Source organism: Physella acuta, unplaced genomic scaffold (assembly GCF_028476545.2).
Source record: "Physella acuta isolate Inbredline_101_S28 unplaced genomic scaffold, ASM2847654v3 ptg000658l, whole genome shotgun sequence".
In the NCBI taxonomy this organism is placed as follows: Eukaryota; Metazoa; Mollusca; class Gastropoda; family Physidae; genus Physella; species Physella acuta.
Window position 1 is genome coordinate 1,016,881 of NW_026732177.1, and position 27,536 is coordinate 1,044,416.

The window sequence follows — 27,536 nt, forward strand, 5'->3', positions numbered from 1 at the left end:
TCAAATGCTAAACGCATTATAAAGATAAATTTTCTGTCTTCTGTAGATGAGGTTTGACTACTTTTTAGATTTGAATGAAAAAAATTGCCTTTTGGAGCATTTGAAGGGATTTTGTGGTCAGACCCATGCTCAACCGGGTGTTTTAAAAGATATGGACATTTTGTCTGAGGTGTGACGTCTTTTTAAATGTATGATCTGGCATTTTTTGACGATGTGAGACAGTGGGGAGGGGGAGGGGAAAGAAAATGGTTAAACAAACGTGACGTCATTTATGGATAACACCCGTAACCGACAGTTATTCAAGGATAACGGGTAGTCTAGTTAGTACATCAAAGCTTGTTAAAACGTTTTTTATGTTGTTTTTATTTTAAATAAATTATGATTGGGGACAAAAGCGACGACTTATAAAACCTAACTTTATTAAAACATCGAAAGTTTCAAATTTAAATTTATCAACTTTTCAAATGTAATTCTTCTCTCGTTCCTTCAATCTCCGCCAATGTTTTTAAAAATAAAACCATTCACGGGAGGCACCAGATAGTCAATCGTCAGAGTACCTATCACGTGTTGACCTTCACCTTGGCCTTGATCCATGAAAAAGTCATGGTCTACACGAGAGTGTGTAGATCGCTGGTATCTTTGTACGGGAGCTTCTTCACGACACGGCGTTATGGCGTCCAGCCATGCAACACCCAAACCTCGAGTCGAGACAACAGTCCGGGGGACTCGAACGCTAAGGTTGGCCGACCGTTCCAGTAAATTCTGAGCCTCATGTTCAAGGTGCCTTGCTTGTGGTGATACATTTTCAAGTTCTAGGCATGAAGTTGAATGCTCTGGTTCTAGGCCTTCAGTAGAATGTTCTGGCTCTAGGCCTTCAGTAGAATTTTCTGGTTCTAGGACTCTAGCGGTATATTCTAGGCCTGTTACACGTTCCAATTCTAGGTCTTCTTGTTCTGCATTGAGCGACACAATATTTAGGCGCTCTGTGCCATCTTGATCTTGTGAGTAATGTCCAGCAAAAGTTGAGCCATGTACGACAATAGTTGAGCCATGTCCAACATCAGTTGAGCCATGTCCAACATCAGTTGAGCCATGTCCAGCATCAGTTGAGCCATGTCCAACATCAGTTGAGCCATGTCCAGCAAAAGTTGAGCCATGTCCAACATCAGTTGAGCCATGTCCAGCAAAAGTTGAGCCATGTACGACATCAGTTGAGCCATGTCCAACATCAGTTGAGCCATGTCCAGCATCAGTTGAGCCATGTCCAACATCAGTTGAGCCATGTCCAGCAAAAGTTGAGCCATGTCCAACATCAGTTGAGCCATGTCCAGCACTAGTTGAGCCATGTACGACAACAGTTGAGCCATGTCCGACATCAGTTGAGCCATGTCCGACAACAGTTGAGCCGTGTCCAGTAAAAGTTGAGCCATGTCCCGCATCAGTTGAGCCATGTCCAACAACAGTTGAGCCATGTCCAACATCAGTTGAGCCATGTCCGACAACAGTTGAGCCGTGTCCAGCAAAAGTTGAGCCATGTCCGACAACAGTTGAGCCGTGTCCAGCAAAAGTTGTGCCATGTCCCGCATCAGTTGAGCCATGTCCGACAACAGTTGAGCCGTGTCCAGCAAAAGTTGAGCCATGTCCCGCATCAGTTGAGCCATGTCCGACAACAGTTGAGCCATGTCCGACAACAGTTGAGCCGTGTCCAGCAAAAGTTGAGCCATGTCCGACAACAGTTGAGCCATGTCCAACATCAGTTGAGCCATGTCCAACATCAGTTGAGCCATGTCCAACATCAGTTGAGCCATGTCTACCATCACTTGAGCCATGTCCGACATCACTTGAGCCACTGAGGACGTGGGTGTACACAGTGTGATCGTCGTCCCTGAGGCATCTCATCAAGGTAGATTGAGGCTGGCATGTGACGTCAGTGAACACGTCGATGTCGTAGGTTGTGTCCTGTAACTGGATTGGAAATCTGCCTCGCCTGCTGGATGTGTGGGTCAGCTGTGTGGGGCTGGATGTGTGGGTTAGCTGTGTGGGGCATGTGGGGACGTCGTCCTCTGACGAGGCTAGGAGCGCCCTCTGGAACTCCTCCACCGAGTCGACCAGCGAGCCCTGCGAGAAGCCGCTACTCGGCCCAGACGAGGAGCTGACCTGCGAGCACATGTCGGGGATGGGGGCGGGCCGGTTCCAGAGAGTGGCCAGCTTGAGCTTGAGCCAGCTGCCCAGCTGGCCGGGTCTCGAGGCGGACCTGATGACCCATCGCTTCTTTTTCCGTCTCCGCTTGTAGGAGACGCTGAACGTTCGCTGTAGCAGCTTGCTCAGGATGGACGGCTTGGGCTGGGTCTTCAGGTTGATTTTACTGTCGTACCTCAACACCTCGTTGGAACGGTAGCCGGAGGGTAAAATAGTGACGGGGAACATCTGGGCTGGCGCGGATACGTGCAAGTCAGGAGATCCGTGTCTGTCGCTTGATTGCAGGGGCATATCGTAGTCTGTACTGTAGATGGTGCTCAGGAAATGCAGCTGGTCTTTTTCAGCGTGTTCTTCCAGTTTTGTGGCGAGGAAATGGAGAAACGACGAGTACTGGAAGCTTGGGCGGCTCGCTGCTGGCTTCAGCAGGGCCAACCTTCGCCTGCCATCGTGTGGCTCATTGAGCCGTGCTCCAGGCCAGGCGGAGCAGCGCCTGTCGGCCGGGGCGAGGCTGGCAGCCTGAGATGGGCCACCAGCACGGGCCAGGTTTGGTGGGCGTTTACTCTCGTGTCTGGCTCTCTGGTCAGATGGACGGTCGCTGTACGTGATGACGTTGGAATGGTCGCCAGAACCAACAGACGGACGCCCCGACCCCCATAAAGGAGACTGTGAGAAATATGGTGGCTCAACATGTACCCCCGGAGGACACACGCCTCTGTTGACAGCAGTCCTAGAGAAGTTCTCATTGGTTAACACAGACGGAGGCGTGGCCAACCCAAAAGAAGGGGTGGCTAGACTACGTGTTAGGACTTGATGTGTCCTGAGAGCTACACCTGTAGCTCCTGCACCCCCGGCTAGTCTCGTCACACCTGTACTCGGGTTTGTACAACATGTGGGACTCGCCTCGCCTTCCAGGATGATGGAGTCACTTTTCGAGCTCTCGGCATCTGGGTTATCGCCCCTGCTGGTCTGGGTGGTGTTCTCGTGTCCCTGGCTCGCGTGGTCGTCCACCCAGGTCGTGTGGCTGTTGTTACAGTCCACGTGCACGGTATCGTCTGCTGTCTGCTCGTATCCCTCACTCGCATCCGGCTGACCATCCGGCTGACCATCGGACTGCGAGTCACGTGACTTCACTGCGTTCATGTTTGCGTTCGGCAGGTGCCCAGACAAGCCAATGGGCATCTGGTTTGTGTTGTGCTGATGGGCATACAGGACGATGGGCAGCTCCAGCGTCAGGTCGCTCAGCTCGCCCATCTCTTGCTGAAGCTCATCTCTGAAGACCTGGGAGCGGCTCAGGTAGGTGTTGACCGGCAACACGGGCGTCTCCAGGGCCTCCTTCAGCCGCCGCAAGCACGCCATGTTGTGCCGGTTCCTGAACCAGTTCCGGTTGGCGATGTTGACCACGGACAGGACGGCGGAGCGCGAGTCCATGTTCAGCAGGTGCTTGCTCCGCTCAAACAGGATAGACTGGCCGGGCGGCGGCAGGTAGCTGGGGACAGACAGGGGTCATAGTCAGAGCTAACAGGGGTCATATAGCTCACAGGGGCCATAGTCAGAGCTAATAGGGATCATAGTCAGAGCTTACAGGGGTCATAGTCAGAGCTAACTGGGGTCATAGTCAGAGCTAACAGGGGCATAGTCAGAGCATACAGGGGTTTTAGTCACAAGATGTGCAGACCAATCTAAAGTGCAGACTAATCTAAAGTGTAGACTAACCTAAAGTGTAGACTAACCTAAAGTGTAGACTAACCTAAAGTGTAGACTAACCTAAAGTGCAGACCAACCTAAAGTGCAGACCAACCTAAAGTGCAGACCAATCTAAAGTGCAGACCAACCTAAAGTGCAGACCAACCTAAAGTGCAGACCAACCTAAAGTGCAGACCAACCTAAAGTGCAGACCAACCTAAAGTGCAGACCAACCTAAAGTGCAGACCAACCTAAAGTGCAGACCAACCTAAAGTGCAGACCAACCTAAAGTGCAGACCAACCTAAAGTGCAGACCAACCTAAAGTGCAGACCAACCTAAAGTGCAGACCAACCTAAAGTGCAGACCAACCTAAAGTGCAGACCAACCTAAAGTGCAGACCAACCTAAAGTGCAGACCAACCTAAAGTGCAGACCAACCTAAAGTGCAGACCCACCTAAAGTGCAGACCCACCTAAAGTGCAGACCCACCTAAAGTGCAGACCAACCTAAAGTGCAGACCCACCTAAAGTGCAGACCAACCTAAAGTGCAGACCAACCTAAAGTGCAGACCAACCTAAAGTGCAGACCAACCTAAAGTGCAGACCAACCTAAAGTGCAGACCAACCTAAAGTGCAGACCAACCTAAAGTGCAGACCAACCTAAAGTGCAGACCAACCTAAAGTGCAGACCAACCTAAAGTGCAGACCAACCTAAAGTGCAGACCCACCTAAAGTGCAGACCCACCTAAAGTGCAGACCCACCTAAAGTGCAGACCAACCTAAAGTGCAGACCCACCTAAAGTGCAGACCAACCTAAAGTGCAGACCAACCTAAAGTGCAGACCAACCTAAAGTGCAGACCAACCTAAAGTGCAGACCAACCTAAAGTGCAGACCAACCTAAAGTGCAGACCAACCTAAAGTGCAGACCAACCTAAAGTGCAGACCCACCTAAAGTGCACCATGTATTTCTTGTCCTTGTCTGTGGAGATGGTCAACCAGTCGGCCAGCGACGTGTCCGAGCCTGCAGGACACACACTGGTCAGTTCAGCGGGGTTTTTGGCCAACGTCGTGAGAGCTGGAGAGAGAGGGTTGGCACGTTAGATGGGGGAGAGAGGGTTGGCACATTAGCTGGGGGAGAGAGGGTTGGCACGTTAGCTGGGGGAGAGAGAGGGTTGGCACATTAGCTGGGGGAGAGAGTGTTGGCACATTAGCTGGGGGAGAGAGGGTTGGTACGTTAGCTGGGGGAGAGAGGGTTGGCACATTAGCTGGGGGAGGGTTGGCACGTTAGCTGGGGAGAGAGGTTTGGCACGTTAGCTGGGAGAGAGAGGGTTGGCACGTTAGCTGGGGGAGGGTTGGCACGTTAGCTGGGGAGAGAGGTTTGGCACGTTAGCTGGGAGAGAGAGGGTTGGCACGTTAGCTGGGGGAGAGAGGGTTGGCACATTAGCTGGGGAGAGAGGTTTGGCACGTTAGCTGGGAGAGAGAGGGTTGGCACGTTAGCTGGGGGAGGGTTGGCACGTTAGCTGGGGAGAGAGGTTTGGCACGTTAGCTGGGAGAGAGAGGGTTGGCACGTTAGCTGGGGGAGGGTTGGCACGTTAGCTGGGGAGAGAGGTTTGGCACGTTAGCTGGGAGAGAGAGGGTTGGCACGTTAGCTGGGGGAGGGTTGGCACGTTAGCTGGGGAGAGAGGTTTGGCACGTTAGCTGGGAGAGAGAGGGTTGGCACGTTAGCTGGGGGAGAGAGGGTTGGCACATTAGCTGGGGAGAGAGGTTTGGCACGTTAGCTGGGAGAGAGAGGGTTGGCACGTTAGCTGGGGGAGGGTTGGCACGTTAGCTGGGGAGAGAGGTTTGGCACGTTAGCTGGGAGAGAGAGGGTTGGCACGTTAGCTGGGGGAGAGAGGGTTGGTACGTTAGCTGGGGAGAGGGTTGGCACATTAGCTGGGGAGAGAGGGTTGGCACGTTAGCTGGGAGAGAGAGAGGGTTGGCACGTTAGCTAGGAGGGAGAGGGTTGACACGTTAGCTGGGAGAGAGAGAGGGTTGGCACGTTAGCTGGGAGAGAGAGAGAGGGGGTTGGCGAGTTAGTTGGGGGAGAGAGGGTTGGCACGTTAGCTATGGGAGAGAGGGTTGGCACGTTAGCTGGGAGAGAGAGAGAGAAGGTTGGCGAGTTAGTTGGGGGAGAGAGGGTTGGCACGTTAGCTAGGGGAGAGAGGGTTGGCACGTTAGCTGAGAGAGAGAGAGGGTCGGCAGGTTAGCTGGGAGAGGGTTGGTACGTTAGCAGGGGGAGAGAGAGGGTTGGCACGTTAGCTCGGAGAGAGAGAGGGTTGGCACGTTAGCTGGGAGAGAGAGGGTTGGCACGTTAGCTGGAAGAGAGAGAGAGGGTTGGCACGTTAGCTGGGAGAGAGAGAGGGTTGGCACGTTAGCTGGGAGAGGGTTGGCACGTTAGCTGGGAGAGAGAGAGAGGGTTGGCACGTTAGTTGGGGGAGAGAGGGTTGGCGCGTTCGCTGGGAGAGATAGAGGTTGGCAAAATGATTGTTGCCATGGATAAAAAAAAATTACTTTCAGTTATTAGCCGTTAAAACAAATGAACAAAACAAACTTAAGTTTGAAGAACGTTCATTTTCATCGTGAAAACATTTACACTGGCTTAAAAATACTGTGATCGTAGTTTAAAGAATTAATGTATGTTTTCTTAGATTTTTCAGTGGTCTGTATCATTTCTTAAAGATAAACATTCGTGGAAACAATAGGGAATGACATAATGAACTCCTTTCCAATGGAGAACTCATGATCAAATGTTACCATTGAAAACCTGTTGATCTATCTTAATTAATCTAAGTAGCTTAATTATGTCGGTTCCACACATACAGACGAACTTAGCTCAAGCAAGGGGTTCGAACATTCGTCGTCTGTCTAGCAAGGGGTTCGAACATTCGTCGTCTGTCTAGCAAGGGGTTCGAACATTCGTCGTCTTTCTAGCAAGGGGTTCGAACATTCGTCGTCTGTCTAGCAAGGGGTTCGAACATTCGTCGTCTGTCTATCAAGGGGTTCGAAAATTTGTCGTCTGTCTAGCAAGGGGTTCGAACATTCGTCGTCTGTCTAGCAAGGGGTTCGAACATTCGTCGTCTGTCTATCAAGGGGTTCGAAAATTCGTCGTCTGTCTAGCAAGGGGTTCGAACATTCGTCGTCTGTCTAGCAAGGGGTTCGAAAATTCGTCGTCTGTCTAGCAAAGGGTTCGAACATTCGTCGTCTGTCTAGCAAGGGGTTCGAACATTAGTCGTCTGTCTTGCATGATGGTTGTGCTTACCTTCTGGCACCATAGGCGGTACCAAGAGCTTCTGATCGATATGTGCCCAATCGATTGGTCTAAAGAATTGGTGATTGAGAACTTTCAAGCTGCCAGATTTGCCGTAGCCGAGCCTCTTGGCGGGGTTCTTGTTTAACAGCTGCCATTGAAATAATTGTAGTAGCAGTTGTATGGACCGACAACAGAGGACAGACGACAGAGGATAGGCAACAGATAAGAGACGACTGAAGATCTTTCCAATTTGTGATTGACGTTTTTTGGTGTAAAACGCTTGAAAGTTTGCAACGATGTTTGGTTAACATGATGAAACTAAGTAAAAATCCTTTTTATAACTCAGTGAACCCCCCCCCTACAATAACCAGCAACACAGTGACTCCTCTCCCCCCCCCCCACACACAATAGCCAGTTACACAGTGACCGCCCTACACAATAACCAGATACACTGTGACCCCCTTCCCCACACACAATAACCAGCTACACAGTGACCCCCAGACAATAACCAGCTACACAGTAACACCCCCCCCCCCACAACAACTAGCGAGACGGAACTCACAGCCCTACAGAAGCTGATAGCCCACATGTTGTCCCTCTGTGTCTTGTACACCCCACCCCACACACACACAACAACTAGCGAGACAGAACTCACAGCCCTACAGAAGCTGATAGCCCAAATGTTGTCCCTCTGTGTCTTGTACACCACTCCCCCCCCCCTACACAACAACTAGCGAGACAGAACTCACAGCCCTACAGAAGCTGATAGCCCACATGTTGTCCCTCTGTGTCTTGTACACCCCCCCCCCCACACACACACAACAACTAGCGAGACAGAACTCACAGCCCTACAGAAGCTGATAGCCCACATGTTGTCCCTCTGTCTCTTGTACACCACTCCCCCCCCCCCACACACACACAACAACAACTAGCGCGACAGAACACACAGCCCTACAGAAGCTGATAGCCCAAATGTTGTCCCTCTGTGTCTTGTACACCCCCCCCCCCACACACACACAACAACAACTAGCGAGACAAAACTCACAGCCCTACAGAAGCTGATAGCCCAAATGTTGTCCCTCTGTGTCTTGTACACCCCCCCCCCACACAACAACTAGCGAGACAGAACTCACAGCCCTACAGAAGCTGATAGCCCAAATGTTGTCCCTCTGTGTCTTGTACACCCCCCCCCCACACACACACAACAACAACTAGCGAGACAAAACTCACAGCCCTACAGAAGCTGATAGCCCAAATGTTGTCCCTTTGTGTCTTGTACACCCCCCCCCCCTACACAACAACTAGCGAGAGAGAACTCACTGCCATACAGAAGCTGATAGCGCACATGTTGTCCCTCTATGTCTTGTACACCCCCCCTCACACACACAACAACTAGCGAGACAGAACTCACAGCCCTACAGAAGCTGATAGCCCAAATGTTGTCCCTTTGTGTCTTGTACACCCCCCCCCCCTACACAACAACTAGCGAGAGAGAACTCACTGCCATACAGAAGCTGATAGCGCACATGTTGTCCCTCTATGTCTTGTACACCCCCCCCTCACACACACAACAATTAGCGAGACAGAACTCACAGCCCTACAGAAGCTGATAGCCCAAATGTTGTCCCTTTGTGTCTTGTACACCCCCCCCCCCCACACACACACAACAATTAGCGAGACAGAACTCACAGCCCTACAGAAACTGATAGCCCAAATGTTGTCCCTCTGTGTCTTGTACACCACTCCCCCCTACACAACAACTAGCGAGACAGAACTCACAGCTCTACAGAAGCTGATAGCCCAAATGTTGTTCCTCTGTGTCTTGTACACCACCACCCCCCCACCCCCCACACACACACAACAACAACTAGCGAGACAGAACTCACAGCCCTACAGAAGCTGATAGCCCAAATGTTGTCCCTCTGTGTCTTGTACACCACTCCCCCCCCCACACACACAACTAGCGCGACAGAACTCACAGCCCTACAGAAGCTGATAGCCCACATGTTGTCCCTCTGTGTCTTGTACACCCCCCCCCCCCCTCACACACACACAACAACTAGCGAGACAGAACTCACAGCCCTACAGAAGCTGATAGCCCAAATGTTGTCCCTCTGTGTCTTATACACCACTCCCCCCTACACAACAACTAGCGAGACAGAACTCACAGCTCTACAGAAGCTGATAGCCCAAATGTTGTCCCTCTGTGTCTTGTACACCCCCCCCCCTACACAACAATTAGCGAGACAGAACTCACAGCCCTACAGAAGCTGATAGCCCAAATGTTGTCCCTCTGTGTCTTGTACACCCCCCCCCCCACACACACACAACAACTAGCGAGACAGAACTCACAGCCCTACAGAAGCTGATAGCCCGAATGTTGCCCCTCTGTGTCTTGTACACCCCCCCCCCCCACACACAACAACTAGCGAAACAGAACACACAGCCCTACAGAAGCTGATAGCCCAAATGTTGTCCCTCTGTGTCTTGTACACCGATCCCCCCCCCCCCCACACAACAACTAGCGAGACAGAACTCACAGCCCTACAGAAGCTGATAGCCCAAATGTTGTCCCTCTGTGTCTTGTACACCCCCCCCCCACACACACACACAACAACAACTAGCGAGACAGAACTCACAGCCCTACAGAAGCTGATAGCCTAAATGTTGTCCCTCTGTGTCTTGTACACCACTCTCCCCCCCCAAACACACACACAACTAGCGCGACAGAACTCACAGCCCTACAGAAGCTGATAGCCCAAATGTTGTCCCTCTGTGTCTTGTACACCCCCCCTACACAACAACCAGCGAGAGAGAACTCACAGCCCTACAGAAGCTGATAGCCCAAATGTTGTCCCTCTGTGTCTTGTACACCCCCCCTACACAACAATTAGCGAGACAGAACTCACAGCCCTACAGAAGCTGATAGCCCAAATGTTGTCCCTCTGTGTCTTGTACACCACTCCCCCCCCCCCACACAACAACTAGCGAGACAGAACTCACAGCCCTACAGAAGCTGATAGCCCAAATGTTGTCCCTCTGTGTCTTGTACACCACTCCCCCCCACACACACACACAACTAGCGCGACAGAACTCACAGCCCTACAGAAGCTGATAGCCCACATGTTGTCCCTCTGTGTCTTGTACACCCCCCCCCCACACACAACAACAACTAGCGAGACAGAACTCACAGCCCTACAGAAGCTGATAGCCCAAATGTTGTCCCTCTGTGTCTTGTACACCACCCCCCCCCCTACACAACAATTAGCGAGACAGAACTCACAGCCCTACAGAAGCTGATAGCCCAAATGTTGTCCCTTTGTGTCTTGTACACCACTCCCCCCCCCCACACAACAACTAGCGAGACAGAACTCACAGCCCTACAGAAGCTGATAGCCCAAATGTTGTCCCTCTGTGTCTTGTACACCACTCCCCCCCCCCCCACACACACACAACTAGTGCGACAGAACTCACAGCCCTACAGAAGCTGATAGCCCAAATGTTGTCCCTCTGTGTCTTGTACACCACTCCCCCCCCCACACACACACAACTAGTGCGACAGAACTCACAGCCCTACAGAAGCTGATAGCCCAAATCTTGTCCCTCTGTGTCTTGTACACCACTCCCCCCCCACACAACAACTAGCGAGACAGAACTCACAGCTCTACAGAAGCTGATAGCCCAAATGTTGTCCATCTGTGTCTTGTACACCACCACCCCCCCCCCCCCACACACACACACAACAACAACTAGCGAGACAGAACTCACAGCCCTACAGAAGCTGATAGCCCAAATGTTGTCCCTATGTGTCTTGTACACCCCCCCCCCCCCTACACAACAACTAGCGAGAGAGAACTCATAGCCCTACAGAAGCTGATAGCCCAAATGTTGTTCCTCTGTGTCTTGTACACCACTCCCCCCCCCCACACAACAACTAGCGAGACAGAACTCACAGCCCTACAGAAGCTGATAGCCCAAATGTTGTCCCTCTGTGTCTTGTACACCCCCCCCCCCCCCACACACAACAACTAGCGAGACAGAACTCACAGCCCTACAGAAGCTGATAGCCCAAATGTTGTCCCTCTGTGTCTTGTACACCCCCCCCCCTCACACACACACAACAACTAGCGAGACAGAACTCACAGCCCTACAGAAGCTGATAGCCCAAATGTTGTCCCTCTGTGTCTTGTACACCCCCCCCCCCTACACAACAATTAGCGAGACAGAACTCACAGCCCTACAGAAGCTGATAGCCCAAATGTTGTCCCTCTGTGTCTTGTACAACCCCCCCCCCCCACACACACACAACAACTAGCGAGACAGAACTCACAGCCCTACAGAAGCTGATAGCCCAAATGTTGCCCCTCTGTGTCTTGTACACCCCCCCCCCCCCACACACAACAACTAGCGAGACAGAACTCACAGCTCTACAGAAGCTGATAGCCCAAATGTTGTCCCTCTGTGTCTTGTACACCCCCCCCCCCCACACACACAACAACTAGCGAGACAGAACTCACAGCCCTACAGAAGCTGATAGCCCAAATGTTGTCCCTCTGTGTCTTGTACACCCCCCCCCCCCACACACAACAACTAGCGAGACAGAACTCACAGCTCTACAGAAGCTGATAGCCCACATGTTGTCCCTCTGTGTCTTGTACACCCCCCCCCCTACACAACAACTAGCGAGAGAGAACTCACAGCCCTACAGAAGCTGATAGCCCACATGTTGTCCCTCTGTGTCTTGTACACCCCCCCACACACACACACACAACAACTAGCGAGACAGAACTCACAGCCCTACAGAAGCTGATAGCCCAAATGTTGTCCCTCTGTGTCTTGTACACCGGCTCGCTGGCCAGGATCGAGCTGATGACCAGCATCAGGTTGGTGCCGTCAAACGGGAGCTGAGGAGACAGGGGACATAATCGGTTGTGGAGACAGGGGACATAATCGGTTGAGGAGACAGGGCACATAATCGGTTGAGGAGACAGGGGACATAATCGGTTGAGGAGACAGGGGACATAATCGGTTGAGGAGACAGGGCACATAATCGGTTGAGGAGACAGGGGACATAATCGGTTGAGGAGACAGGGGACATAATCGGTTGTGGAGACAGGGCACATAATCGGTTGAGAAGACAGGGGACATAATCGGTTGAGGAGACAGGGGACATAATCACCTGTTATTTAAGATTCTAAACCTCAGTCAAATCTCGGTTAATCTAGGCCCACCATTCAGCTAAAACAGCGGATGACCCCCAGTAAACCAGTCAGCCCCAGTCATACAATAACCCTGACGTATACCCAGTGATCCCCGGACAGAGAGGCCCCAGTGAGAAGGACACACAGTGATCCCCGGACAGAGAGGCCCCAGTGAGAAGGACACACAGTGATCCCCGACAGAGAGGCCCCAGTGAGAAGGACACACAGTGATCCCCGGACAGAGAGGCCCCAGTGAGGCCCAGAAGGACACCAAGTGACCCCCGGACAGACACAACACCGTGAAAGTAATGGCGGCTGACCACACATAATGCCTTTAAATGTCACATCAACTCTACTTGATCTACTTTATAGACCGCTCGCCTAGCGACCCCTAGACTTACCACCCTGTACATCATGTAGTAGACTAAGACCCCCAGTGACCCCTAGACTTACCACCCTGTACATAATGTAGTAGACTAAGACCCCCAAGTGACCCCTAGACTTACCACCCTGTACATAATGTAGTAGACTAAGACCCCAATGACCCCTAGACTTACCACCCTGTACATCATGTAGTAGACTAAGACCCCCAGTGACCCCTAGACTTACCACCCTGTACATAATGTAGTAGACTAAGACCCCCAAGTGACCCCTAGACTTACCACCCTGTACATCATGTAGTAGACTAAGACCCCCAAGTGACCCCTAGACTTACCACCCTGTACATCATGTAGTAGACTAAGACCCCCAGTGACCCCTAGACCCCCAATGACCCCTAGACTTACCACCCTGTACATCATGTAGTAGACTAAGACCCCCAGTGACCCCTAGACCCCCAATGACCCCTAGACTTACCACCCTGTACATCATGTAGTAGACTAAGACCCCCAAGTGACCCCTAGACTTACCACCCTGTACATCATGTAGTAGACTAAGACCCCCAGTGACCCCTAGACCCCCAATGACCCCTAGACTTACCACCCTGTACATCATGTAGTAGACTAAGACCCCCAGTGACCCCTAGACCCCCAATGACCCCTAGACTTACCACCCTGTACATCATGTAGTAGACTAAGACCTCCAGTGACCCCTAGACCCCCAATGACCCCTAGACTTACCACCCTGTACATCATGTAGTAGACTAAGACCCCAATGACCCCTAGACTTACCACCCTGTACATCATGTAGTAGACTAAGACCCCAGTGACCCCTAGACTTACCACCCTGTACATCATGTAGTAGACTAAGACCCCAATGACCCCTAGACTTACCACCCTGTACATCATGTAGTAGACTAAGACCCCCAAGTGACCCCTAGACTTACCACCCTGTACATCATGTAGTAGACTAAGACCCCCAAGTGACCCCTAAACTTACCACCCTGTACATCATGTAGTAGACTAAGACCCCCAAGTGACCCCTAGACTTACCACCCTGTACATCATGTAGTAGACTAAGACCCCCAAGTGACCCCTAAACTTACCACCCTGTACATCATGTAGTAGACTAAGACCCCCAATGACCCCTAGACTTACCACCCTGTACATCATGTAGTAGACTAAGACCCCCAATGACCACCAGTCGATAGCTGATGTATAGATAGAGCCCAGCACAATCTGAGGAGAGTTAATACAGGTCAGATGTAGGTAACGTCACGTTACAGATGTAGGTGACGTCACGCTACAGATGTAGGTGACGTCACGCTACCGCTACAGATGTAGGTGACGTCACGCTACAGATGTAGCTGACGTCACGCTACAGGTGTAGGTGACGTCACGTTACAGATGTAGGTGACGTCACGTTACAGATGTAGGTGACGTCACGCTACAGATGTAGCTGACGTCACGTTACAGATGTAGCTGACGTCAAATGACATGTGTAGCTGGTGTCCAGTTGGGTAGCATGGGTGGTTGGGCGGAGTGAGGGGGGGTAGCCGCCCCGGGCGCTGACCCTAGGGGGGGCGCCAAAAGGGGTAGAAAAAATGTAAAGCTCATTTTAAGCTGCAGTTTTGAATTATAAACAAAGTTAAGAATGTGTAACTGTAAAACATATACCTTTCAGAAACAGTGACCGGCAAAAACCGCCGGCAAAAACCGATTTCCAGTTTTTCCTAGATAGGAAGGGGGGGGGGGGGGGGGGGGCAAGGGAGGGCACTTTTTCGCTGAATAAAGTCGGAAGGCTTCACACTGGAATGGTGAGTTAATAAACTTATAAAAGAAACCAATTGTATTAAAGCGTATTATACGATTGTATGAAAGAATAAAAGTAGTGACGTTAAAATCCTCTCTACCGACGTTGTAGCTTTACTCAAGATGGCGGGGACGCGTGGGGGGGCGTTTTTTTTTTTTTGCCAATAAAAATTGCAAGGATTTTAACTTATTTGTTGAGAAGATAACTCTTTTAAAAAACTTAGAAAATAAACCAATTTTATTAAAGCATATTGTGTAGCAGTAAAATAAGAAAAAGGTGGTTGGTGGGGGGGGGCGCTTTTTTGCCAAGGCAAATTGGAAGGATTTATACTGGAACGGTGAGTAGATAAAGCGCTTAATACTTAGAATAGAAACCAATTGTATTAACGTGTAATGTACTATTTTACTAGCCAGTTTAGTTAAGAAATGACGCGACTAATTCTTTATACGATTCTTATGATTCTCTTACCTGCTTAATGATGTTATTTACTGTCTTTCTGATATTGTGCCCTAATTACCACCTTTTCGATTATCTTAAAAACGTATTATCCAACTATGTAACATATCATCAACAAAGTTTATTCCGAATATAGAACATAAAAGACTGGCCTAAACGAATTCGCGTCTGCTACAAACTTCGCTCTAAACTCTGATGAGAATATTTTTTCTTACAATACTAATCTGTAATTGAAAGAATGGCGCATGTTAAAGAGAATTTATTGGCGTTGAGCAAAGTTTCAGGGAACGAAAATGTAAATCAAAAGCGTAATTATAAAATCTTTTCCGGACTGTCGTATACACACACATATATATATATATATATATATATATATATATATATATATATATATATATATATATATATATATATATATATATATATATATATATATATATATGCTGGTAGTGTGTCAGTCATTCCGTCATCGCTATAGATTTTAAGAACTTTAAAGCAAACACATATCATGTCGTGCTTTTTACTTGCATTGCAGTGTCTTATTTTACGTGGTAAGGTAGGGTTTATTTATATGAGGACTAAAAAATTGTGTATATTTGGCACTGTTTTTACTCTTTAGCATAACGTGAATAAAATATTAAATAAACGCACATTGCTAAAACATACTAAATGGATCAATGTCAAATAATATTTTCGCTTTGATTACCAGAGCAATCGGATACATTTTAATAACAGTAGGGTAAAAAAACTAATTAATTAAAATCTTTTAAAATTTTGCCAGGGGAGGTAATTTAAAAAGAAATTCAACCCACGCTAATAAATAAATGTGAATGTAAATTCTGCGGACGTGGAAGAGGACATTATTTTTAGAATATTATATTTAGGATGGATTGAAAAAAAAAGGCACTGTGGTAGGTAAAACATGGATATTTTAAATATTGCCTTTTGTTTATTTTATGAATAAGTTGGGGTATTATAGTAGTTAACAAAGTTCAATCAGGCGGTTCCGCCGGCGTCCCGGCCGGTTCCGATTTAGCGCCCCGGGCTAGACGGTGAGCACAAGTGTTTAGGTTTGCATTTAAGTTGTGTTTGTGTTATGCCTTTGCGTTTTCGTTTTCGTTTGTTTTTTGCGTTTGCATTTGTGTTTGCATTGCGTTTGTTTTTTTTCTATTGTGTTTGCGAGTTGCGTTTGTGTTTATGTTTTTTTTTTTTTTGCGTTGGCATTTTCATTGGGTTTGTGTTTTCTTTTGTGTTTGTGTTTAGTTTCGACCTGTTCCCAAGTTGGTACATTTGAAAAAGATTCACCGTGGTGGAGCACGGGTATGCAGCTAGTATATATATATATATATATATATATATATATATATATATATATATATATATATATATATATATATATGGGGGGAGCCAAATTGAAAGTTCGAGGCCGGGAGGGGTCACTACGCCTCTGCTAGCGTCACGTGAAACGTGGTGTTGACAACTCTGTTACCTCTGGAGCGAAGTAGGTCAGTGAGGTTGTATCAGGGATTTTCTCTTTGGAGTTACATTCGAAGATGACCAGTCCTAGATCAGCTATAAATAGATGACCTTCCTTGTCGATCATGATGTTTCTAGCGTTGATGGCTCTGACAAGATTTACAAAGATGGCACGTATTAAAATTTTAAAAGTTCTGAACATGTTAATCATACACAACCTTAACTAAATAGACATTAACAGATCAGGCTGCCTGTAGCTTTTACACCAACCTACCTAGGGACGAACACACCAACCTACCTGAGGACGAACACACCAACCTACCTGTGGATTAAGACACCAACCTACCAGAAGATCACAGCAACCTACGTGAGGACGCACACATCAACTTAGAAGACACCAACCTACCTAGGGACGAACACACCAACCTACCTGTAGATTAAGACACCAACCTACCAGAAGATCACAGCAACCTACGTGAGGACGCACACATCAACTTAGAAGACACCAACCTACCTGTGAATTAAGACACCAACCTACCTGTAGATTAAGACACCAACCTACCAGAAGATCACAGCAACCTACCTGTGGATGATCGTCATTCGATGTAGATAAACTATAGCATGAGACAGCTCTGCTGCGTAGAACCTGTGGAAAATATGTTTGTATAACACCATTTTGTCCCTTAAGCTGGGTATTTGATTAAACTGAGTGAATGTGTGTTTGTATAACATCATCTTGTCCCTTATGCTGGGTATTTGATTAAGCTGAGTGAATGTGTGTTTGTATTTGATTCAGCTGAGTGAATGTGTGTTTGTATAACATCATCTTGTCCCTTATGCTGGGTATTTGATTCAGCTGAGTGAATGTGTGTTTGTATAACATCATCTTGTCCCTTATGCTGGGTATTTGATTCAGCTGAGTGAATGTGTGTTTGTATAACACCATCTTGTCCCTTATGCTGGGTATTTGATTCAGCTGAGTGAATGTGTGTTTGTATTTGATTCAGCTGAGTGAATGTATGTTTGTATAACATCATCTTGTCCCGTATGCTGGGTATTTGATTCAGCTGAGTGAATGTGTCAAATCAAATACCCAGCATAAGGGACAAGATGATGTTATACAAACACACATTATGTTATACATAACACCATCTTGTCCCTTATGCTGGGTATTTGATTCAGCTGAGTGAATGTGTGTTTGTATAACATCATCTTGTCCCTTATGCTGATAAATAACAATGGTCATAGTGCTGTCTTCTTCGTTCTTAATTTTTTAGTGTTGGAAGGTATCGAGCCTTATCTGCCAGAAGGTTTGAACTCGAGACTTTTTTCGAATTTATCAGCCATGAGCTATTGCCGACTCGACCACGCCTCCATCACAATTAAGGATACGTGTCAACTGGTTATGCGCCATTGAGGCCATTGACTCTGATTTCAGCCTGCTTTTCTTTTTGGATTTGCTTCCATAGCCTTTGTCCAAACAAGAACAAACTACAAGGCAGCAGATGTTTGATTTTGGAGTTGTCTCTCCTAGAAGAGTGGCTGTCCCCAGCTAACGAGCCTCATCTGCCCGAGGGTTCGAACTCGAGACTTTTCGGTTTAGCAACCATAAGCTTTACCGACTCGACCACGCCGAACCCTAATAGTGCTGTCAACGTTCGTTGTTTCTTGAGTACTTGGTTTTGTTGGCTTGCCTAATGTGCTGCCGAGAAAAGATTGTACTAATGGTTGTCAAAACAGCAAGCTACTTGTGACAACTTCGAAATTACCTGACGTCATCAGTAGAAAATTCCCTGCTTTGAATCAGATCCTCCATGGTACAGCTGGCCTGGTATGGCGAGACTAGGTAGTAGCCAGTCTGTGAACATTTAACCCTATACAGTTTGTGAACATTTAACCCTCTACAGTCTGTGAACATTTAACCCTCTACAGTCTGTGAACATTTAACCCTATACAGTCTGTGAACATTTAACCCTCTACAGTCTGTGAACATTTAACCCTCTACAGTCTGTGAACATTTAACCCTATACAGTTTGTGAACATTTAACCCTCTACAGTCTGTGAACATTTAACCCTCTACAGTCTGTGAACATTTAACCCTCTACAGTCTGTGAACATTTAACCCTATACAGTTTGTGAACATTTAACCCTCTACAGTCTGTGAACATTTAACCCTATACAGTTTGTGAACATTTAACCCTCTACAGTCTGTGAACATTTAACCCTCTACAGTCTGTGAACATTTAACCCTATACAGTTTGTGAACATTTAACCCTCTACAGTCTGTGAACATTTAACCCTCTACAGTCTGTGAACATTTAACATTAATTTCATAGATTGTGAGAAGGCCTTTGATAGTCTGGATAGACAGTCAATGTGAAAATTGTCGAGACACTAAGGGGTGCCACAGAAAATAGTCAACATTATTATGTCTTCATATGAAGGTCTGAAATGTAGAGTAGTGCATGGCCAACAGAGGCCTTCCCAGTACAGACCGGAGTAAGGCAGGGTTGCCTAGTTTCACCATTCCTGTTCCTGCTGGCCATAGACTGGATTATGAAGGTGACAACAGAGAAAATGCGAAACGGTATACAGTGGACACTGTGGAGCCAGCTGGATGACCTGGACTTTGCTGACGACCTGACCCTTCTTTCTCACACACAACAGCAAATGCAAGATAAAACCGACAAACTAGTAAAACCTGTTTTACTCTATGGAGCTGAGACATGGAGAATAACTGCTATAAATAAAAAGAAAATACAATCATTTATAAATGCATGCCTCAGAAAGATCCTGTGAATTTGCTGGCCTAAGACCATCAGAAATGATGTTCTATGGCAACGGACAAATCAACTGCCAGCTGAAGTAGAGATCCTTCAAAGAAAATGGAAATGGTTTGGCCACACACTCAGGAAGCCTGTATCCAGCATAACAAGACAGGCCCTAACCTGGAATCCACAGGGCAGGAGGAGAAGAGGCAGACCAAGAAAGACCTCGAGACGTGACCTGGAAGAAGACACCAAGAAGATTGGATACACTTGGGGACAGTTGGAGAGACTAGCCCAGGACGGAGGCGCCTGAAAAGCTCTTGTAAGCGGCCTATGTCCCAAGAGGGGCGACAGGCAAACCTAACCTAACCTAACCTCAGTAAAGTTCTGTCAAATGTCGCAGATTGAAAAGCTGACAAGTTTAATGGTTTATGTTACATTAGGCTAGTTTACGTTTGTCTGAAAGGCCGATAGCATGGTAAGAAAAAACGGTTGATCCTTAAGTAGTGTCAAACATTTCACTTCATTTGTGATTCGCTTAGGGCCAGCAGACTCGGCGCTTTTCTTCACAACTTTGATCCACAGCCACTCCTTCGTGTTGCGGCGGCAAGCTGCATACACCTATATATATATATATATATATATATATATATATATATATATATATATATATATATATATATATATATATATATATATATATATATATATATATATATATATACAATGTATATGCAATGTTAAATAATATGTAGATCAGGGGTTCCCAACCCTGTGCCCGCGGGCGCCATGGCGCCCGCCGAACGATTCGTATGTGCCCGCCTCTCACTATTCGACAGAGACAGAATTTTTTTTCATAAACATTATTGAAAGGTTGAAGGAGATGGAAATCGAAAGTTTGAGGGGGGGGGTGCAAATCGAAAGTTTTGTCCCTGGGTGACGGGAAGGGTCGCTACGCCTCTGGAAGGAGTTTGTCGATTTAAAATAGGTGGTGCCCGCCACCCTACCGATATTTTAGAATGTGCTCTAGAGTAAAAAAAAAAAGGTTGGGAACCCCTGATGTATATGATCGCCAATAATATTAAAACCTATTTTGAAGTCTTACAAATTTCGTACAACACAAAGTTCAACCTAAATTTTAATTGAATTATATATAATCCACTTACCACGGCCTAATCCACTTACCACGGCCTAATCCACTTACCACGGCCTAATCCACTTACCACGGCCTAATCCACTTACCACGTCCTAATCCACTTACCACGGCCTAATCCACTTACCACGGCCTAATCCACTTACCACGTCCTAATCCACTTACCACGGCCTAATTCACTTACCACGGCGTAGTCCAGCTCCCTGAAAACGTAGACGAAGTGGAAGACATCTCGAACGTGCAGCATCTTGCCTGTCGTGATCTTTTCACTCTGGGGGAGGGGTCTCGAGATCTGGGGGTGGGGCCTCGGCTCCGGCTGGACGAACTTTGTTTTCTGGGCAAGATGGAACTGATTTATCATCACGTGACCGTGAAGACGTCATGATGTGCCATAATGTGACACTTCTAGTCGTCCTTTACGTGACAATTTTTGTAACCATTTTTTAGCGCAATTTCCATACTGACAATTGCGATTATTAATTCGTTATTTCTGGGGATGGATGGATGTGTGTCCGCAGCTTTAAGTCGTATCTCCTCCTCAACGAAGCAATATTGAGGACTAGATTCAAAAGCAAATATGTTAAGCAAGTTTCGAGGATGATTGTGGGCCAAAAAAATTCCCGGAATCCCTTCCTGGATTTCCCGGAAAAGCCAAAAAACCTCGAAAAATGCAGTTTTTGGCCCATGTCTCGGCAACCAGACCACTTAGCGACTTGAAACATTTACCAATCGATTCCTGCCATAATTTAAAACAATATTGCCGAAGAAAGTTTTCAAAAATATCCTTTCGTTCGGTCATAAAAAATTAATTAAGGAAATTGCGCTTAAATTGTCACTAGTTTAAGGTAATGTGACGATTTTCGTGAGGAGTCTTTAAGGAAATTTTTACATTGATCAAATAGGTTATTGCGTAAGGAATCAATTTTTTTAAGAACTTTTGGCACGTCGTTCGTTGTAAAGATGTGTAACAGTGTGTGACAGTGTATGACAGTGTGTGACAGTGTTTCACAATGTCTGAAGGAGTAACGACGACAACAAACTGTCAACACTAAACTCACAAAAAATTTCTCCGTAAAGAACGGGAAGTCTTCGAATGTCATGGATAAAACAGTTCCATCAAATGAAAACCTGTGGATATATATATATATATATATATATATATATATATATATATATATATATATATATATATATATATATATATATATATATATATATATATATATAAATAGAGAGAGCTGATTTATGTGAAGATATATAGAGAAAGATAGGTAGATAACTATGAAAAAGAGGAAACGAAATTAATTATTTTTATAGTCGTGGTACTTGACAAAATAACAAATTCTGACAAAATAACAAATGCTGAAAAAATAACAAAAAAAAAAACAACAACATTCACCACTTTAACACACACACAAAACTTACCCAAGGTCAGTGAGAGCTTTTGTCTCGCGACAAAGCTCAAATTCCAGTGACGTCATCGATACATTGGACATGATACGTGCTGATCGCTGAAAATTCATTTTAATTTTTTAAGGCCCTATACAAAACTTTTTTTTTCAATTTTAATGTTTTATACAAAACAATTTTGTTTTTCAATTTTAATGTTTTATACAAAAAAAAATTTCAATTTTAATGTTTTATACAAAACTATTTTTTTTCAATTTTAATGTTTTATATAAGACTATTTTTTCCAATTTTTTAAATTTGAATGTTTTATACAAAACTATTTTTTTTTCAATTATAATGTTTTATACAAAACTATTGTTTTTCATTTTTTTTTCAATTTTAATGTTTTATACAAAAAAAAATGTTCAAGTTTTTCAATTTTAATGTTTTATGCTAAACTTTTTTTTTCAATTTTAATGTTTTATGCAAAACTTTTTTTTTCAATTTTAATGTTTTTATAATAAAAAAAATTAGACATTAATAGAGAATTGAAGTTTTTATATTGTTCTTAGTCATTTTGAGATGAGTCATTCGGAACACACCAAAAAGATATAGAGTTCTTTCGTCGACATGAAGCTAGTTGCAAACGTCAGAGACTTGGTCGAACAGGAAGTTTTCACCAAGGAAACACAGCATTAGTGCAATCATTATATGAAGTCGCATTAGAGAAAATCTCATCAAACCCTGCATATTGAACATGCAACAAATACCTATTTCCAATAATACTATTTAGCGGCGTATAGCACACATCTCCGTCTTCTCCGTAGATGTTAAAGAACAAATATTGAATGAAATCAAGCTTTCGCCAAGTGTTTGCCTTTCAAGTTGATGAGTCAACTGACGTGAGTTCGTGTTCGCACTTGCTTGTCTTAAAATAAAAATTATTCATTCTGATAATAGCAAAGAGGAGTTTCTATTTTGCAAGCAAGATTCTCCCGACTCTTTTGCTAGACGCACTTAATTTGATAGTAAAAGTCGTAAATTATATTAAACTAGCCGTCCCGGCCAGGCCTTGCTCTGGCTTCTGTGAAAAACCTTTCTGTTAAAGACCATTACCTGTGTGTTTAGTAATCATCATAAACCCGGCATTGCCCACCCAAACCACAACCAACCAAAACCAAAACAACAAAACGCAAACATAACGCTATCACAATTACAAATACAAACGAAAACAAAAACCTAACAACAAACCCAACCACAGCCACAAACACCAATACAAACACAAAGAAAAAACAAACAAAAAAGCAAACGAAAACAAAAACCTAACAACAAACCCAACCACAACCACAAACACCAATACGAACACAAAGAAAAAAAACAAACGAAAAAGCAAACGAAAACAAACCAAATCCAAACGCAAAACCAACCACAAACACAAATACAAACCCAAAGAAAAAAACACAAACGAAAAAAGAAAGAACAAAAACGAACCAAATCAAAACGCAACCACTAACGCGAACATAAACGCAAAGAGCTCACAGTCTAGCCCGGGGCAGAATCGCCTGTTTCAGCTTAATAAACTACTATAGTACCCCAACTTATTCATAGTCTTTTGCCCTCACTTAAACGAACGTAGGTGCCAAACCAAACCAAATGAACAATTATAATACTCCAAGCTTATCCGTAAAATGCCTACAACATTTGCACTTGATCAATCCCCGCTAATTATGTAATTATTTTTTTCCCAACACCAAAACAAAGTAATAAAAGTAAATTCTTTTCCACTAATGCAATGTTTTATAAAGGGCAGTAATTGTGTTTTCCTAATTTATCAAAGGGAAGTAAGTGCTAAAGGACTAAATATAAATAATTTTCAGACATAATTAGAATTTATGTAAAAGATTATATTTCTTTTAAAATTGTGTTTAATGAACATGCCGACAATTATTACTATCAGTATGAAAAATGAAAATTATTTCCCACACATACAGTAGTAATTTTTTAACTCAGATTAAATTTAGACCTTGAGCACGATAATAATCTAACACTTAAATCCATCGAAGTATCCACGACAAACACATTTATTTTTACATACAGAATTGAGCTTTATATATTAGATCTGCAGCCCTATTCACCCGTCTGTTTAAAGACCTGTGCAAAGAGACGAATTCTCCTTTTCCTCAGTACAGTACGCTGGCTGTCAAAAGGAAATGTTGTGAATCGCGTTTTTAATTGAAAGATTAAAGGTTGTTCTTGGAAGTGCAAGGGAAATAAGACCTTTTGATATACTTTAACGAAGAATAGTGGTTGGAGAGACCAGCATACCTAGCAGATATATTGGAACAGCAGAATAGGCTTAAGCTGAGGAGTCGGGGAAAAGAAAACGAATATTAGAATCTCTTTTCGTAATAATCTCGGGGTATTTTCATCACGTACCGTGTTTAATGAAAACCTGCTCACACAATTTTCGTGTAGTTCATAACCAAACGTGAAATTGATTGTCTTTCAAGTTTTAGTTCCTTTTGTGTCTACATATTTAAGAACTCAACCGCGAATTTTGAGGCTAGTTAAGTTAAAGCATAAAATTTCACCATTCGCATTAAAAACAGTTATCAAAAGTAATTTAAATTAAAATTATACTAGAAAATCATATTAATCCTTAATAATTTCAACTTTTTAATTCTATAGAGTCGTGGGTGACTTACTTTGTATAAAAGGGGGTCGCCACTCGCAAAAATTTGGGAACCTATGGTTTAGTGCCTTAGGAAATTTTAAAATTAAAAGTAGGCATTTGAAATGCTTATTTTGAAAGAAATCCCCAAAAGAAATCTCCAAAAGAAATCCCCAAAAGAAATCTCCAAAAGAAATCCTCAAAAGAAATCCACAAAAGAAATCCTCAAAAGAAATCCCCAAAAGAAATCCACAAAAGAAATCCTCAAAAGAAATCCCCAAAAGAAATCCCTGAAAGAAATCCCCAAAAGAAATCCCCAAAAGAAATCCCCAAAAGAATTCCTCAAAAGAAATCCTCAAAAAATAAATCCTCAAAAGAAATCCCCAAAAGAAATCCCCAAAAGAAATCTAGAAAAAACCAACCTGTTTTTGTTCCACGTCATTCTTGGCGCAGCACATAATGTAGCTGGCCCAGTTTCTTTTCTCTCCAGGTTCCTGTGTTAGAGGTCAAGGTAAGAGGTCTAGGTTAGAGGTCAAGGTTAGAGGTCAGGTCTAGTGTTCAGGGTTAATGTCTTGGGTTAGTTCAGGGCTAGAGATTATTCCAAACAACATTCGCCACTTCAACAAACAACAACATTCACCACTTCAACAAACAAACAACAACATTCACCACCTCAACAAACAAACAACAACATTCACCACTTCAACAAACAAACAACAACATTCACCACTTCATTAAACAAACAACAACATTCACCACTTCAACAAACAAACAACAACATTCACCACTTCATCAAACAAACAACAACATTCACCATATCATCAAACAAACAACAACATTCACCACTTCAACAAACAAACAACAACATTCACCACTTCAACAAACAACAACATTCACCACTTCATCAAACAAACAACAACATTCACCACTTTAACAAACAACAACAACATTCACCACCTCAACAAACAACAACATTCACCACTTCATCAAACAAACAACAACATTCACCACTTCAACAAACAAACAACAACATTCACCACTTCAACAAACAACAACATTCACCACTTCATCAAACAAACAACAACATTCACCACTTTAACAAACAACAACAACATTCACCACCTCAACAAACAACAACATTCACCACTTCATCAAACAAACAACAACATTCACCACTTTAACAAACAACAACAACATTCACCACTTCAACAAACAAACAACAACATTCACCACTTCATCAAACAAACAACAACATTCACCACCTCAACAAACAAACAACAGCATTCACCACTTTAACAAACAAACAACAACATTCACCACTTCAACAAACAAACAACAACATTCACCACTTCAACAAACAACAACATTCACCACTTCAACAAACAAACAACAACATTCACCACTTTAACAAACAAACAACAACATTCTAACGTCAAATGCTGAACGTAGCTACAACAACAACAAAAACAGTAGAGGAGGCTATACATGTTTCGCGATATATTTGTTTTCTTGCTCTGTTACATATATATGTCGATGTCAAATATATTATGTTAGTTACCTTTAAGGATTTTTTTGAGCTTCTCCCAGTTAGCCGTCTGAAATTTTTGTTGAAAATGTTTTTAGAATTTTACATTAACATTTTTCTTTAGTCTCTTGTAAAAGTTGTTGATCATTGTGGACATGAAATTTAAAGTTTGTTGATCATAACCCTACCAGTGTAGACAGATGAAATGTTGTTGATCATAACCCTACCTGTGTAGACAGATGAAATGTTGTTGATCATAACCCTACCAGTGTAGACAGATGAAATGTTGTTGATCATAACCCTACCAGTGTAGACAGATGAAATGTTGTTGATCATAACCCTACCCGTGTAGACAGATGAAATTTTGTTGATCATAACCCTACCAGTGTAGACAGATGAAATTTAAAGGATCCTAGGATTGCTGTAGCTAAGTGGTTGTGGCATTTGTTTTAGCTGTGGCTTTTGTGGTGGCTGTGATGCTATGGTGGTTGTGATTTTGTGGTGGTTGTGATGTTGTGGTCGAGTGTGGTGGTTGTGATGTTGTGGTGGTTGTGATGTTGTGGTCGAGGGTGGTGGTTGTGATGTTGTGGTCGAGTGTGGTGGTTGTGATGTTGTGATGTTGTGGTCATGTGTACTGGTTGTGATGTTGTGGTGGTTGTGATGTTGTGGTCGAGGGTGGTGGTTGTGGTGTTGTGGTCGAGGGTGGTGGTTGTGATGTTGTGGTCGAGTGTTGTTGTTATGTTGTGGTTTGACTCACATGATCCTGTGCTTGTTCTTGGGGTCAGACTGCAGTGGTCTGTGATGTCGTTGGGTGAATCGTGCCCTCATCTTCACAGGGCACGGCTCTCCTTAATTCATATATATTCATATATATATATATATATATATATGTTTGTGTGAGGTGTCTGTGTGTGGTGTTTGTGTGAGGTGAGGTGTTTGTGTGAGGTGGGGTTTTTGTGTGAGGTGAGGTGTTTATGTGAGGTGTTTGTGTGAGGTGTTTGGTCTTTGTGTGAGGTGTCTATGTGTTCGCCGTAGCCTCCAACGTTATCTACCCCGTTCAGTTGTACCTTGTGTGTGAAATAACAGGCGGGAAGTTTTTGTAAACAAACAACTTGCTGGTCAACTTAAATCGCTGAACTTGTGCTGCACTTCCGCTCGGTGCGGCTGTGTGCAAACTTCACGCGTGCCCCGTGTTTTTCTTTTGGAAATTTGCGCAATGTTTTCTCTGGATGTAGGCCCTTACATTACTTAAAATGTTTTCTCTGGATGTAGGCCCTTACATTACTTACAATGTTTTCTCTGGATGTAGGCCCTTACATTACTGACGTTTTCTCTGGATGTAGGCCCTTACAATACTTACAATGTTTTCTCTGGATGTAGGCCCTTACATTACTTACAATGTTTTCTCTGGATGTAGGCCCTTACATTACTTACAATGTTTTCTCTGGATGTAGGCCCTTACATTACTTACAATGTTTTCTCTGGATGTATGCCCTTACAATGTTTTCTCTGGATGTAGGCCCTTACAATGTTTTC

The 27,536-nt window shown here is 44.7% G+C and overlaps 1 protein-coding gene across 1 annotated transcript; it reads right to left on the bottom strand.

Annotated features, from left to right (window-relative positions):
* Window positions 1-486: 486 nt before the first annotated feature.
* On the bottom strand, window positions 487-27,138 carry LOC131948754 (uncharacterized). Its single transcript, XM_059310434.1, has 16 exons — window positions 27,068-27,138; window positions 26,758-26,848; window positions 26,034-26,070; window positions 24,898-24,969; window positions 21,841-21,926; window positions 21,474-21,543; window positions 20,600-20,749; window positions 19,716-19,883; window positions 18,264-18,352; window positions 17,078-17,140; window positions 16,508-16,643; window positions 13,908-13,988; window positions 11,965-12,075; window positions 7,181-7,319; window positions 4,831-4,957; window positions 487-3,685 (listed from the first exon to the last, which is right to left on the bottom strand). Exons 2-16 carry the CDS (start codon window positions 26,826-26,828, stop codon window positions 487-489), a joined length of 4,599 nt encoding a protein of 1,532 aa, XP_059166417.1. The 5' UTR covers window positions 26,829-26,848; window positions 27,068-27,138.
* Window positions 27,139-27,536: the final 398 nt, after the last annotated feature.